The sequence below is a fragment of the Hyposmocoma kahamanoa genome, unplaced genomic scaffold (assembly GCF_003589595.1).
Source record: "Hyposmocoma kahamanoa isolate Upper Pololo Valley unplaced genomic scaffold, ASM358959v1 80, whole genome shotgun sequence".
Classification (NCBI taxonomy): domain Eukaryota; kingdom Metazoa; phylum Arthropoda; class Insecta; order Lepidoptera; family Cosmopterigidae; genus Hyposmocoma; species Hyposmocoma kahamanoa.
Window position 1 is genome coordinate 7,559,303 of NW_020654051.1, and position 17,225 is coordinate 7,576,527.

The 17,225-nt window shown below is 35.8% G+C and overlaps 1 protein-coding gene across 2 annotated transcripts; it reads right to left on the reverse strand.

Annotated features, from left to right (window-relative positions):
* Nucleotides 1–5,821: 5,821 nt before the first annotated feature.
* On the reverse strand, nucleotides 5,822–15,298 carry LOC113233824 (synaptogyrin). 2 transcript variants are annotated; one of them, XR_003310747.1, is made up of 6 exons: nucleotides 15,140–15,298; nucleotides 13,053–13,284; nucleotides 9,323–9,459; nucleotides 8,357–8,531; nucleotides 6,413–6,563; nucleotides 5,822–6,327 (listed from the first exon to the last, which is right to left on the reverse strand). XR_003310747.1 is itself a non-coding variant. In XM_026469041.1 (5 exons), exons 1-5 carry the CDS (start codon nucleotides 15,239–15,241, stop codon nucleotides 6,529–6,531), a joined length of 681 nt encoding a protein of 226 aa, XP_026324826.1. In that variant the 5' UTR covers nucleotides 15,242–15,298; the 3' UTR covers nucleotides 5,822–6,528. The 2 variants fall into 2 exon arrangements, 1 of the variants encoding a protein (XP_026324826.1); XM_026469041.1 differs by having other exon boundaries at nucleotides 5,822–6,563.
* Between the last annotated feature and the right edge of the window lie 1,927 nt (nucleotides 15,299–17,225).

A 17,225-nucleotide genomic window follows, 5' to 3' on the forward strand; every position in this document is an offset into this window, starting at 1 on the left:
ACGGGGCAAGTGTGACCAATTAACCGGGACAAGTGTGACCAATTAACTAGGACAAGTGTGACCAAATAACTGGGGCAAATGTCCCAAATGGCAGGTTTTTTCCGAAAATTCTACGAAACGTACAAATTGCGGACAAAAAGCACGTCACTGTACGACGGGCTGACGTCTGAGGAAGGGAGATTTGATTTCGATAAAAACAATAAAAAAACAATTGTAAATTAATGGCGTTTAAACAGTAAGTATGTATATAAATTATTTTAATAAGTTCGCATAACATACACACATCAAAAGTGTCTAGGGATCAAGTACGTTTAAGAGTATTGCTGCAATTAGGGTTAATTATATTAACTTTTTTGTATCGCTATTGATACTTTTTAGTGAGTTTTAACATTTAAATAAGGAATATTGTTTAAAATTCGATAATAAGAAGAAAATCGATTGTCAATGTGGTTTTGTATAAAAATGAGTTATAGCGTTTTGACAAAATCATTACAATATCTGCATCCGAACCGAAACAATTTACATTATTATGGAGAGACGACATCATTTAACCCGAGAAGTGATGATGCGAGCCGTCGGAATGTTGGAAGCTGGTTCCAGGCAACGTGCTGTGGCTTTCACTCTTAACACTACACAGAGCGTCATAAGTCGCCTCTGGACGCGCTATCGCATGACGGGCAGCGTGGCCGAGCGACATGGAGGACGATCTCGCATCACGACTCGCAGACAGGACCGGTATATCCAAAATACTGCTCGACGGAATCGTACCATGACCGCCATGATGTTGGTTACGAGGCTCCACAGCTCCTCAGGCTTGCTAATAAGCGATCAAACAATCCGAAATCGTTTACGTGAAGTGGGTCTGCGATCCCGTAGGCCGCTCAGAGTTCCACCTATTGCACCCTGCAATCGCAGGACCCGTTTACGATGGGCTCGCGAACACAGAAACTGGGAGGAAGAAGACTGGCGCTATGTGGTGCTTTTCGGATGAATCCCGCTTCGGTATGAGACCGGATACAAGACGTACTCGAGTTTGGAGAACATCTGGATGTTATGAACGTTTGAGATATTGTCAGGAAGTTCATCCATATGGTGGGGGAACAATAATAATATGGGCCGGTATTTGGATCGGCGGAAGAACCGATCTCATTTGGATCAGGGGTAACCTCAATGCTCAAGTTTACGCAGAGAGGATTGTTTCAGATGTTATCATCCCTTTGCGAGGCCAGTTGGGTGATTCATTTCAACTAATGCATGACAACGCACGTCCACACACGGCTAGAGTCGTAACACGCATTCTTGCCGAAGCTCGTATCAACGTTCTGCCGTGGCCTGCTCAATCGCCAGACCTCAATCCAATTGAGCACGCATGGGATATGCTTCAAAGAAGAGCTGTGCCGAGTATGCATACCGTACATACTCTACAACAATATTTTGACTTGTTACAAAACACATGGGCGGCCATTCCTCAAAGTGATTTTGATGAACTCATCTTAAGCATGCCAAATCGCTGTAATTGTGTGATTCGTGTTAATGGTGGAAATACATAAATACATTTACAATAAAAATGAGCAAAATCATCATTTTCGCCATTTTTTTGTCATTTAATTGACGCCGTTAATTTGAGTTTTTTCCCACAATTTGCAAAAACATCAATTTTAGTTTATTTTAATTAAATATAGGGGTAAGCGGTTAAATAAAACATAAGCATTAAAGTAAGAAGTCGTCCTGGAAGACTGGATTTGGTAAATATTGCTTAAATAATTTTTATTTCAAAAATATTCACTTGATCCCTAGACACTTTTGATGTGTGTAGATAACATGTCTGGAATTTGACGAAATTTCTTAAATAAAACTGCGTTTACTGGTTTTCTAGTGTTCTGACGTGATCTAAGAGAAATATATCACGAGCACTGAATGTAACCAAGCCGTATCTAAATTGATCAGAGACGCCGTGTTTTTGAAAAAAAAAAAAATCATTTTACCATTCAGTATGCGTGTACACGTTCCAACTAATTATTTCATCCTATTAAGAAAGAATATGTGGAGTACATGAAACCAATCACTTTTTAATTTGACGACTCCTGTTATGGTGAAAATAAAATCAGTCATTCTATATAGATACATACTCGAGCCAAATGCATGAACGAATTGATTTTTTCGTGAATTCAAGAGGTCGCCGTAGTAAAAGATGTTTGGATTCATGTACTTTATAAGAAAATAAGTTGAGACCTATTATACAATTTCTACAAAATCGTTATGCACAATATGCCCTTCTTAAACCACTGACATGATCATCCTATCACACAGCGTCAGATGTATTGGTTAATATTTATGTTGTCTCTAACATTCACCTACTTTATTAAACAGTGTTGATTTCGTTGTACATACGTAACAAAGCAAATATTGAGACTTTTTTAATGCCGAAGAAGAATCGTAACCTCAATATAGCATATAGTAATTTTTAAGTTTATTGAATGACACGATGTTTGACCACCATGAAGTTAAATTATTTTTGTGAAATTACTCCACTAGTTTGTTATAATTATTAATACAAAGATCGAACATTTAGAAAAGAATCCTACGATCCGGCTGGATTCGAACCAACGTCTTCCAGCAAACCAAGCCAGACGCTATGCCAACCAAGCCACGGAAAGAACTAGTGGACCTTATGAATTTTTCTAAATGCTTATTGCAGATTTTTATTTTTGATTTTTACAACTTTTTTCCGTAGTGCATCTGAAGAAATAGATTTCTCACAGATGGCGTTACGACAAAAAAGTCGTTAAAAACAAAAAACAAAGATATCCAACAAGTACATAGAAAAATTGGTAAGGCTCGCTAGCTCGTTCCGTGGCTTATTTGGCATAGCATCTCGCACGGTTTGCGGGAACGCTTTGGTTCGAATCCAGGTGGATCGAAGGATTTTTTCTAAGTGTCGATGTTTGTATTAATAATTAATATTACAGTGCATTTTATAGGCCATCAACAGAAGTACCTATATATTCTATCGTAGTTCTTTAATTTTTTAACAATAAATAATATAAGGACAAGCCCGTCTGCCGCGGCTTTATTAGCCAATACACCTGAACATTAAAACGTAGTCAACGTTATATCTAAGAGATTTTTTTACAAACAGTGCAAGCTATGGAAGTGATAAGGATTACTACTGACTAGCTCACTGTAATTCCAATAAATTAGAAATAAATATATAATTATTTTTTATTCTTTGCTATTCTAAACATGACCTTTTGATGATATTTGCATTACGGAGCATTAAACGACTCTTACACAATTTAACAAGCGTGTACAAGCGCTACAGAGTACTGCAGGAAGAGTTTCCCGGGTCACTTTCAATCAAAACGTTTACCATCTATTGGAATCAAAGCAAGCCATCTGGCAAAGCCAGAGACAACACTAATAGTCATTTGGCAATTGGTACCCTGCTGTCGAGATTTGTACTTCAATTTAGACCTTGTTCAGTGTAACAACTATGTTAAAGTATGGGGCAGAATACAGCACCATGGGCTTGGCAGGTTGAACTATGACCACCAAAGCAATTGAACAAATTTGTTTACAAAATTATTAATACAAATTTCGATTCCAACCAACGTCTTCTAGTAAACCGTGTCAGATGCTATGCCAACTAAGCCACGAAACGAATTAGAAGGCATTACGAGTTTTTCTAAGTGCTTGTTGCAGATCTGTTTTTGGTTTTTTGGCGACTTTCTTGCCGTGGCCATCTGTGAGAAATCTATTTGTTCAAATTCATTTTTCATAATAAAAATGGACACCGGACAATGACACTAACTAGGGAATCTCGAACTTTACATCTAGTGTTTAGAGTGCTAATTGCACGGTCACGGTCGTCGAAAAAGCAACCACATTGCTGCGAAATGTTACGAGTGTCGATATAATTTGAAACTGTATGTACCAAAAGTTCTACGTCATATAATCTCGAGAACGCTGTTCTACATTTATATTCCGAATTTTCTGAAATTTTATAATAAGGAAAGGCGCATTGAGACGACTAGAGTTATGCAACGCGAGTACATATGACACACATGACACACATGAGTAGCGATCATAGTCTCCCCAAACCAAGCCCTCTGATAAAAAAAAACCACCAGAATAACAATTACCAAACTCGCACTTACGAGAAACAATTAATTATAGTACAATTTCTACTAGAAGATAGCAATTATTCCTAAAATATCATCTTTAAAAAAATACTATGACTTTGGATATAAGCGCTTACTATACATATGCTTTTAAAATATTAATACTGAATGCACAGATCGTGTTACAGATATATAGCAATTAACTACTTATAAATAAAGAATAGCTTGTCTTTTTTATTAAGATTAATGAGAAACCGCCAATGAATATGGCCTAAATGAGAATGTTTTATAATGTCATTGCACATATATTGTTTGACAATTTAATAGAGAAACATTCTCATTATGTTATCGACATACATACATTAGTGTTTCATTGGTAAGGTCATATTATGACATTCCTCTAAGCTCTAATATAAAATAAATAAAAAATATTTTGCGTTGGATTACATAAGAATAATACTGTTTTAGAGACTTTCGAAATGCTCTCTCTATTAATTTGTCAAACTCACTAACCCACTATTCGTGATAATAATACTTTTTCAAAAATATCGAAAGAATACATACCGATATGCAGTTTTACAATACATATTATTATTTATAACTATCATGTATTATTCCAAAAAACGTCGCAATATACACATTGATTTCTGAACACGTAAGCACAGAATCTAGATGTTTAATGCGACCTATTTTTCCTATATTAAGTATTTCTTATATTTTCCAACACTATCAAATCTCAAGCTATTTACTATTCAGTTGGTCAACAAAATATGTTAAACAATTTGTCTTTTTACGCATTTTTCATACTTCGTTTTACACTTACGTAGTACATTTTAGTACCGCTATGTAGAATAGCCCTTATGTATTAGACGTAAGTTGCACGTCATAAAACGAAAAACATTAAACAATTTTGTTCATCTAACTGAAAATTTTCCTAAGTAATCTATTCGCTTCGTGCGTAACAGGTGGCTATTCCTTCCCATACTACGCAGGTTCGTTATGGGATTTCAACAGGGCTTTTTGATTACAATCTAGACAGTAAAATCAACCGTGATCAACGAATGAGCGAGTTTACCTATGAGGTGCCTATTCTTTCTAGGCTATAAAATCACATAGATAATAAGATTTACTCTTTTGTACGTTCATCGGATACTTCTGTAGTATCGACAATGACTATAGGCGGTGGACCACTTTCATCACTACCGTCTAACTATTTGCCGGTTCAAATACCGACTCCGGCACATTTAGCAGGACAGTAGTAAAATCTCCAAAGCAGTGCAAGTTTTTTGTTTTTAGGTCTATTTTGATATTATACTTTTTTCCATTAATTTATACTATTTCCTATTAATACATATTAGTCGAGATGTTTGAGGTTGATTTTGCGATTTGTAAGTTTCGTAAAATTTACTTGAAAATATCTTTGGTTTAATCAATGTTAAATAATTACAATTTTTTATTTTTAACTTTGTTTTTTATATTTTTATACTAAGTCAATTAAAAAATGTAAATATGGTTGGTACTTTATGGCTAATTCTTATTTATTGATTTAAATTTTTTTTTATTAATAAAAAGTTGCAACAAGCGCCTTTATTAAACGCATTTCTTTTTCTCCGCTACGATTTCGTTGCTTCCATCCTGTAATACGCACGAAGCGAATATAAATAAATTTACACACAAATATTATTAAATTTTTGGAATATGCAATTTATCGTAAAGCTCGTGTAATGGCACGACTAAATTCAATGATTTTTTCGTTGGGTTTTAGAACATTCTAAAAAAAAGAATTAAGTAGAAAATGAAGTTAAAAAAAATGCAAAGATTCCTTATGTTATTTACTCACACATATTACATTATAGATGTTGTATAGATATATTACAAATGTAGATATTGATTGTAATATTGTCACAAATATACATATACCTACAAGCAGGTACTCCGAAGCAATATATGGTTATATTATAGATACATTTATTTTAACTTACTAATATTTTCGATTAAATCGGAAAAATATTCGAGTAACAAAAAAAAACAATACGTGTAATACACATAATAATACACACGAATCTCACTCAACCAAATAAAATTAACACATTTGAAAAAATATATTTGTTAAAAAATAAATTGAAATCACAGAATGGACGACCTAACGAATATGATTAAGTAATAATTATTACATTTATCAATCTTTGTGTTTGTTGACAAGTTAACAAAGAGTGTTATCTTTAAACTATAATAGGTGCGGAGCACATTCCTGTCAATTTCTCAACTGTTTTTGTTAACTGGTCAAGTTATACAATATCGTCATAGGGACAAATGAACGAGTATTTTACTGAGCATAGTAATTATTACTTACTCTTGATGAAGTGATTGAAATAAAGACGAACAACGAGTGAAGCTTCCAACGGGCTTAGTAGGTCGGAGCTGTATAATCGATGTTGGTGCCTAAAACAAAAAATAACTTTAAAGCTGTCTTTTTAAATATTACTCCAATATACGTAAATGCCATGGTTAACCTGTGAGGAACATTGCCTACTAAAGCAGAGACGAAATATTATTAGCAATGCGCTGCTTTATCCAGCGCCATTAAACTTTGTAGCTTGTTTATAGCAACACTGTGCATTATTTCTACCATTTGGTTTGAATGCGTAACGAAAACAACTTATAATATTAACTCCTACAAATGTTTCTTTTAATTTTCATTCTGAATCTATGTACACCGTCAGACACCACAGAAGATATCGAAATAGTATTAGGGGTTAAAGTATGAAATTGCCGTTTTATTGCAATAGGTTCTTTGAATTTTCATAGAATCTTCATGGTTTGAGGTTTTCGAATGAAACTTTTTTCAAATGGTTTCTGTGATTTTTTTTTTTTAAATTTGAAACATTTGAATATCGACTTTCAATTGTTTTTGTTATTCAATTTAGACAAGAAAGATGGATACTGCGAAAATTCGAGTGATTTTTGAATACGAGTTCCGACGCGGTACTAACGCGGCAGAAACAGCCCGCAATATCAATGCTGCGTTTGGAGAGGGGTCTACTAATGAACGCACCGTGCGATTTTGGTTTAAACGCTTTCGTGATGGAAATTTCGACTTAAAGAACGAGCCACGAGGAAGACCGCCCACACAGGTGAATAACGATGAATTAAGAGAGATAGTGGAAGCCGATCCAAGTCAAACTACCCAGGAATTAGCGGCAAGGTTTAACGTTACCTTACCCACAATATTGACTCACTTGCGTCAAATCAATAAAATAAAAAAATACGAAAAATGGGTGCCTCATGATTGGACTGATCTGCAGAAAGAAACGCGTGTTGAAACTTGTGTTGCCTTGTTGAACCGGTACAGAAATGAAGGAATATTGGATCGAATTGTAACATGTGATGAAAAGTGGATTCTTTATGATAACCGGAAAAGAAAAATGCAATGGCTGACCCCAGGTCAAATGCCACAACAGTGTCCTAAAGCAAAACTTACCAATAAAAAGGTAATGGTAACTGTTTGGTGGTCTCAGCATGGTGTTATTCACTATAGTTTTCTCCGATCTGGTCAAGCAATAACGGCAGATGTCTATTGTGCCGAACTCCGAACCATGTTGACAAAACTAGCAGTAAAACAGCCCCGACTCATGAATCGATCTTCACCATTATTGCTCCACGACAACGCGAGACCTCACACAGTACGAGAAACCATTTTGACCCTTCAGGAACTGCAGTTAGAAACCATTCGTCATCCTCCGTATTCGCCAGACCTTGCTCCAACGGACTACCATTTTTTTCGTGATTTGGACAATTATCTACGTGACAAGAAGTTTTCTTCCCAGGAGGCAGTACAAAATGCTTTCACACAGTTTGTGCAGTCTAGATCGTCGGAGTTCTATCGCAAAGGCATTAATAACCTTCCCATTAGATGGCAGCAATGTATAGATAATAATGGCAACTATTTTGATTAAATAAATTTGTTAAAAATTTAAAAAATAAACAATATAGATTTTCAGTACAAATCGGCAATTTCATACTTTAACCCCTATTATATATAACAACCGATAGGATTTAGTTCAATAGAGAGGTAGTGAAGACAAAGATTATTATTTTAACAACCGATAGGATTGAGTTCAATAGAGAGGTAGTGAAGACAAGGATCATTATTTTGAAATTATAGCCCGCAAATATCTTGCTCTAAAATTATAATAGAGGCCCAAGAGTCATGTCAGAAGAATATTGTGGCTTACCAGTCTGCGGCTGGCTGAAAGGGGGCTCGCTGTAGGCAGGCATTGGATCAGGCGCGCCAGGGTAGGTGGGGAATCCGCCCGGGCTGCCCACCTGGTTCTCGACTTCGTAAGCCGGAGCGAATGCCGCGTCCGCACCCATTCGGAACCGCTGGAACGCGAAGAACGCGCATGCCACCTGGAAGTTTGCATCGAAGGTTCAGATACGTGTTCTTTTATTACACTATTTTTATTAGTAGCTTTTTATGTTAATTTTGTACCTCATTTTAGTGGCTTTTACCTTGGCTTATACCTACAATGCCATGTCGATGTTACTTAGTTTAAGAATTAATTCTGCCAATTATAATTTATAACTAGAGACTCCGGGAAGACTGAGGAATCACTCCATTCGAATATATGTCCACCACCAACAGCTTGTCAATCCTTCACGCCCCGAGCAGCTATAACAACAACTGGGCTTATTCATGAACGTCATCAGGCACTCATGGATTTATCCACAACCACGTAAGTGTACAGTGGATTAAGACACCGGCTCACGTGGCAATGACGCAGTTAATGAACTGGCCAGGAAAGGGTCGGATACGGACTCAGGACTAGAGCTCTTAGTGGGACACTACCCCTACCAATGGTCAAAGAGGTTGAATAGGTCCATATCATAAATACCTTTTTAATTTAGGTATCACGGTACGGATAGCCCTCTATGCAGAGCGTGCACGGAGGGAGGAGGAAACAGCCGCGCGTATCCTACTACAATGCTCCGATTACAGGGCGAAATTCCATTAGTGCAGAAATCGCTTCCCGAAGTCTTCAACAGACCCAAGGGGATGCTGAGATTTCTGGATGAGCTTGGGTGGCTCCACACGCAAAATAGGCGTCTAGTCGTCGTGTTGTGGATACTAGTCCGTTATACAATATCATACCAACTAGAAACTAAATTTTGGCGGAAGAGTATATTTTTTCAGTACTTACCCAAGCGAAGATGGAAAAGAAGCAGAAAGCGATGGCTCCCTGCATGTTGTTCGCGGTGCCAGCGGGCGGGCTCTCGGTCTTGCCCCATGCGTTCGACAAGTAACAAAAGCCCACGAAGTATAGGAACGCCCACGCAGCTACAAAAAACAGTTTTTTTTATACATAATTATAAAAAACCAATCGAGAATGGAAAAACACGGTCAACGGGTAGACTGACAAACAATATTTCATGATGTCATTGAGAAAGCAATGGGTTAAATTGGCAAGTGATTAAAATTAATGGCATGTTAGTATAAGTGACTGTAGTCTATAATTTCTAAACAGCAAATAAAATTTTGAAACCTGAAAGAATAGAAACTACTAGCCTAAATAACACAACCAATCAGGTTTTATACACACGCTCTAATATGATTGTACGTTATTTAATACGTAATTGATTTGTGACTTGTATTATATACTATGATTCGTATGAAATAGTATTACAAAAGATTATTTCTCATTTGTATTTTCAGCTACAAAACACTACAGGTTATGGAGAAGATCAATTTTGTATTTTTGTAACTGCTTGTGACCTTATTTATAACTTACTACGTCTCAATACCCAAGAAAAGGAATATAAAATAGAAAATAAAATTATCAACACAACAGCACCATTTTGTTCGGTGAAAAAATAGTACCTACCAGAAAACCAGGATATCGCATAGAGTAACTTCCTAAATCTCTTTCAAGTCTTCAGCCCATTTCGGTTTTCTTGGTGGATTATAATGTGACCTAACGTCTGCTTTAATACCTTCTTCATAGACACCTAGCAATGGGACTTGTATGGGTTCACACAGTTATAGTACAGGCACAATGTTAATAAATCTAAATAACTGTTTCGTATGCATAATCATCCACCCGTACACGTTCTTAGAAACCAGTTGCACAATAAGTTTACGGTAGGCAGGTTGTGTATCTAATCGATTTCGTCGATAACGTGGCACATTGCTTCACACCCGAATAAAATTTACTACAAATAATATATGGGAGAATTGTGTGTATATGCAATAAAATAAAGCCGGGGACCTCGTGGGCAGCCAACCGAGAAAATTATAGGATGACTCAGTGACGATCCGATGTGATAGACAAGAAAAGTCCAATGCGGCATGAAATTGATGGCATTAGAGTTCTGTGGTAACAAGTTGAAGAAGAGAGAGCTCAAGATGGGCCAAACTTACATTCAGGGTTACGAAATGGGGTCTTATGCATGATCTGCTAATGAGTATTAGAATAAGATTATACATAATAATCGTTTGAACATAAAATACAGGCAGTAGGTACTAATTCGGACAAAGTGTATTTTCATCCGAAGGTGTATTGAATTGAAGGTGAATTGAAAGTGACCCATTGTGGAAATGATTCCTCGCTGACTTGGCGTTAAAGTGGCACTGGCAAACAAAGTTTGACCATTATAGCCAATTATCTTCACTTAAATGAACTATTTAGGCTGTTAAGGTTTAATATACAGCAATCTAGTTCAGAACACCTCACCTTTATGTCGTTGATGTACAACACCCATTCGCCAGAAGAGCTTTGCTTCCTCCTTCATAACACACACGGCAAAGGAGTGGAATGCTCTTCCTCTCTTTCCCGAAAATACCAATTTAGGGTCATTTAGGGCTATTCACGGTTACATTGAAAACGAATTTTATAAACAGACTCGTACCTACCATCGTCGATCAGACCATTGCTCAACATCATTTTTTTATATATGTATGTATATTTATACAATCCAAGTCTAATAAATTAGTTTTATTTAATCTGTAGGCACAGCGTACTTCAATAGAAAAGAAAGAATTCTATACAGAATAAATACTACCTACTTATTTGAAAGTATCGATCTCTGATCCTTCCTCTTTAATATTTTTAAGAAGAGCATAATTTGCTAAGAGTCGCACATAATTGAACACAAAATGCATATGAGTAGTTCACAATATACGACGTTATATTTTCTATTGTACTGGTACCTGCATTGCAAATTCTATCTTACGACTAAGGACATTGTGTTCAATGTAGCACCCCGGTAGTCGTCTATTACAGTTACCCGTTTCGGTCCCCGCTTTTAGGTCCCTTTAAACTCGACAATAGTTCTTAATATTTTGCAGACCGCATAATAAGGGTCAAATACAGGTCAAGTTCGTATTTCAAAATGGGTGATATAGGGAGTCACCACACTTGCCTGTATCGACTGGCATCGTCTTTCGGCGCCATCTTTTTCGCTTTTGGCGTGAACTAAAGGGTTTTTTTTGACCGGCTCAGGCCATTGCCTAAACATATTCACAGTCTCACTCTAGTCTTGAGATATGTATGTCAATAGAATGCCCTATCAGAACGTTTTTAAGGTCATCGTCAATCAAAGCCAATTTGTACTTTATTGGGATCACACCTTTCTTAAACCACAAATGTCAAAGGTTAAAATATATAGGCCGACCCGCGTCATGAAGTTTGAAAGGGGCCCAGATTAAAAACAATATTTATTCAACATAAAGCGTTAAGATTTTGATTTACTTTGTGCGAAGTTTATAATTGATTGTATACTTTAAGTTATTATGTTTAAGTAAGTTGAACTGAATGATTCCAATGGTTTTGTTTACTAAAGCGAAACTTTAGATTTGCGTAAGCAACTTTCAATTTCAAAACTACTGGGATCGTTTAATAATTTAGCAACAATGCTTTAAATCAGATCAAGTAACGTTTAGAAAAATGCATAGCACCGTCTACTTCAGCCTTTAAATCATCCATTTTCGAAAGAAGGTACCTCACATCTTCGTGCATACCTACACAAATTCTCAGCAACTGTAAATAATTTTTATGCTCTTTGCTTTTTTGCAATAGAACACTAGAACCAAATAAAGAGACAAACAAAATACAGGATTCAACAGGTGGCTTATTTCAAGAGTCACCTTGGAAGTGATTCCTTGATTAATTTCTTTATCTTAAGGGTGCTTGCAAATTAGACGCTTACAGAAGCGCTGCAGGGGCGCCACTATTAATTTTCATGCAATATTTAAAAGCGCAACTGCAGCCCACTGTCGCGCCACTTTTGCGGACTAGATGTTGTATGAAAATTGGTAGTGACGCGGCTGCAGCGCCACTGACGCGCCATTGCAGCGCTCTTATCTGCCTCTGTGGCCGAACGGTGACCATCCTGGACTGCCACGCAGAGGTTCGATTCCCAGGGCGGGAGAAATATTTATATGGCTTACATTTATTTCTCTCGTGACTTTGGGTGTAATTTGTGGTTGTTTATCTCACTCGCAACACAGGGTTTCCTCAGGTCTATGAGTGTGTGCGTGTGTTATTCTACAAGCGTCTAATTTTAAGGCGGCCCCAAATAACATTCATGTAATCTGAGGTTGCTTGCCGCATACTCTAAGCTTGCCGCCTATCATCTTTCAGGCGAAGAGCATACGACCAGACATGGCAATAACTGCATCGGGGTGCACGAACGGTGTCTCAATGCACGACGTGAATTCTTTCCCTTATGTCTGGCGCAACCTGGGCAACAATCAGCGAGTAATTGGCAAATCCTTTAAACACGATGGCTAGCACGTTCGTTCAGCACAAAAACCGGTTCTTTTCATGGATACGATAAGAAGAATAACTGCACCATAAGACACAACCAAAGGCCAGTGTTAAGGAACTAAACTAAGAGCTAAAATATCGTATTTGAAGGTTACGTCATATTTACCAGAGAATCCCATATCAGCCAGCACATAATGCTTCCGAGTCTTCACGCTGGACATCTGTTCAAACAGATATTCCCCCGCAATGAAGCCAATTGAGGCGAGGAACGCAATCACGGAGATGCCCACACCATAGTTGCAGGCATTGGTATCATCGTTGTATACACAGAGTTCTTTGCCATCTTTGGTATACCAGCCTTTGGCGGAGATGCAGCCCATTACAATCACACTGAATAACTGCACAGACATTAATTACATTTAGTATTTTAGGTTATTTACAATATCTTATATTTATCGTGGTATATATACCAATACCACATAAAATTTATCTAAACTAAATAAAGAATAAAGTGAGGCCAAATAAGAATGAAAAGTGTGAGAAGCTGGTTTGTAAGTCTATTTTAGATCTAAGAATTTATAATGAAAATTTCTCCTGTAATTAACATCCTTCTAATTTAAGTAAATACTTAATTATTGTACATGTTGTTACAGTAACATTATGATGTTACAATAATAATTTGCTTAAAGGTCAATACACATATCTGTAGCTAGCACCCCTGCATACTCATAGCAGGCAGGTGTAGCATAAAAGATGCATTTAACTTAACTCTGTTTATTTAACTATATTTGTAAATATACTTCCGGACACATAATTCGAGCCACCTCGCATTTTTGTCTTAAAATCTTAGAATACAAAAGTAGTCTTATCGTCGAAGACAAAGTTTTCCCCCGGTTTTGTAAATCCAAATTTCCAACATGGATTTATGGAAAAGGCGTTTAGTATACTAATTTCAAAATTGCTTTATAGTTTTTGATCAATCAAACATTGTTTAAGCGGAGGGCATTTAACACTGAAAATGCGAGGTGGCTCGAATTATGTGTCCGGGAGTGTATGTTTTTTAGTATGTACAGGGTCAAGAGCACGTCAAGCTTGACACTTAACACTTAAATCCAACTCTATGCCCCTTACGATAATAAGAATGGTCCAAACAACAGTGTCCAGCTTGACGTGCTCGTGACTATACCTATGATTTTACAAAAGTACATGTCAGAGGAAGATATGCCTGTGGATCGGTCACTTAAAATACAAAAAAAAAATACAAACACATTTATTTAACTGTCCAAAGCTCAAAAACTTGTAAGTAATTTTAGTAATTAGCGTGTGGGACAATATTTTTGTGTTTACCCTTACTTAGTTGTTACCTAACATTTTATATTCTTGTGTATTTTGTAACATTAAACAAGTTTTAATATTGCCAACTATTTAATTGTGTTAGTACAAATATAATGTGTTAAAGCAACCAAAAAAGAACTGGAAGTTGTAAACCCATAACAACATGTGTATTTAAAACAAAAAGAAGAGATACACTGTGATTATAGAGCTAGAACTTCCACATAAAAAAGTCAAGGATATTTGATATGTTACTAAAAAAACTATCAAATTCTGGAAGCCAACACATTGGTGGATTAGGGTAACACTCAAATTTAGCAACCTAAAGAGTAAAAGTGCTCACTATAGTCTCTTAATTGTACTAATTGTCCTAATTAACAAACTAGTTTTTAAGCTAAATCATTCTAAAAACAGGTCAAATTGTATGCTTATGTTGTAACAGAACATATACATATATATTTTCTATAAGTACCTATATATGAATTGCCATCTATGTGTTTGCAGTGAACACACAAGTTCAATAAAATCAAGGTCTTATCACATGATTCTTTGCACTTCAGTTTATACTGTAGGACATAATGCAATATCCCTTATTCTAGTGTACAAACGATACTGTACGTAGATTTAATTTAGATAATTTCGGTCTAATTGCATATTTTATTGAATTAAAATATCTACGTGTGGACAGAAAAAATGTGATGTTTTTGTAATACATATAGTTGTCGTGAGTGTACACAGGACGACAAACATAGATAGGCATACATGCGTAAAGCCTGGCCTTATTATTATGGAAAATATGTACCTCATTGATGAAATTTTTACCAGTGTTTCGTTCTTTTTCCCAACCCAAAAAATAATAAGGCCATAAATATCTTACAAAGTAAAAAATTAAATTAGATAATAAATAATATATAATCTCACCCAGCAAACAGCCCTGACTATTACAGGAGGCTTCTGTATGAATTGCTGAGGATCGAACACTCCGCCTGCTTTGCCGCCCCCATACGCACCTGTAGTTTCCATTTTCACTCTTTAACAAACTTCAACGACTAACAGCACCAGAACTCACCGCCCATTAATGGCTCAATAGAATACGTCCTCCCAAATCCGAATAGCAATTCGTATTATTGATCGCGCAGACGACGAAATTCACAAAATGACAGGCAACCAACCGACAGGGAAAACTGCATTTTGTTCTCTACGCCGCCATGTTAAAAATTGATTGGTCATACTTGCTTTTGATTGGTTACATGACAAATGCATTATAAAGTTCACCAATCAACGTTTCAACCTGAAGTTGTTGAGCACTGAAAGTAAATGAAAACAATAGTTTTTCCGACTAGAGCTGAGCTGTAACGAGCATTGTACAAAAGAAAGGTTCGTAGCACGGTTTTCCGATTTTTAAAATAAAATTAGTTTTTGATATTTTATTCTTTCCCGTAGTAACCAGTGCCAGCTGTGAGATACTCACTGCGAGGTTATACCTGCTTGCTTGTTCGGTTAGGCAGTTGTCACTAAATACAGTCTGACAATTTTAATTGGTATGGGAATGTGAACTTCCGTCCATTTGTCACTAATTACCTGTTGTTTTATATCAAATAGAACAGCGCTTTACGTGTGGCATTTTGTAGTCCCTGTAGAAGACTGTTTAAAGTTTTACAACAGGAAGCTATGCTCTAAGGAGCCGTAGGTATGATTTCAAAGTTTAGTAAGTAAGTAGGAAGTAGTATGAGTCCAAGGTTTTGGAATAGGAATGTGTATAAATTAGACACTACAGTCGATATTACAAATATATTTATTCAAAAACTGAACTAAGTATAAAATAAGTATTAAGCTGTTTACTAACATTTAATTAAGTGAACAATTATGTCATCAAAATTATTCAAATGTCCTTTTAGCCGCCACTCAGAAAATAATTTTGACTAGTTAAGATACAACAATGTTAGCCATATTACCAGCTATTTTTGTGTGTATTGCTGATTACAATAATAATTTTAACGATTAGTTGTCCGTTACTATAAAAAATGTAGCACCCTTCTTAGGTCTAAATAAGAGAAAATTTAAATGTGACGGCTCCATTAAAAATAATAACAATTACATCACGGTAGTTATACAAAATGTTTAAATATGAGTTTTTTTTATCAAAGAAGATTGTAGAAACAGTGATTTCTAACATATTTACATTACAAATTAAGCTACATCTTTATGTATACTGTACTACGTTTTAGTATGATATAATGTTACTATATGTATTTTATACAATATATATGGCATTAGTAAGTGGTGTTTTTCGTTACAATATATAATTATTAAACGGATAATTTAGTAGATAAACACAAATTATTTTTTAAACCATTAATAGTTTTGTAGGTATTGGCTTTTTTGTTACTGAGTTGATTTAAAGGTAAAAAGGTATATTCAGTAATGTTTTCATTCGCAAATAACAAGCAAGTTCTTAATTATCGATTAGAAAACAGAAAATACATTTTTTTTAAAATGGAGGTATTTATTCAAAGTTTAATTTTAAGCACATGATTGTGTTCTGTATGCTACCATAGGTCACCTTGCAAATGTAAACGGCACAACGGTCATCAAACATATTTATTTCATGAATATGGCCACAATAATCACGCTTATATTTTATTAAAATAATAGGAGATCGCAATTTTTGGTTGCTCAAGATTATCATAGTCTTTTAAAAGCAAAAAGGGTTTTTTAATTGTGATTTTTTATTAATGTATTCCTTTGCGTGCATTTGCACTACTTTGTCATTGACGATACTGATTTCTGATTGGAAAAAACTAAGACGTTGCCGGAATTACACGTCCGAATTTCGATAGGTAGGTTTAGAAGTCAGACTTTAATTAACTGGAGTAATCAACTTTATTCTTATAAATAACCTCACTGTCTTTTTTTTAAGACGGAGTAAAATTACATTAGTAGGGTTGCCAGATTTCACAAAATTTTAAATTTTAGATAGTTGTTGTCGATAGTTTTATCGATAGCC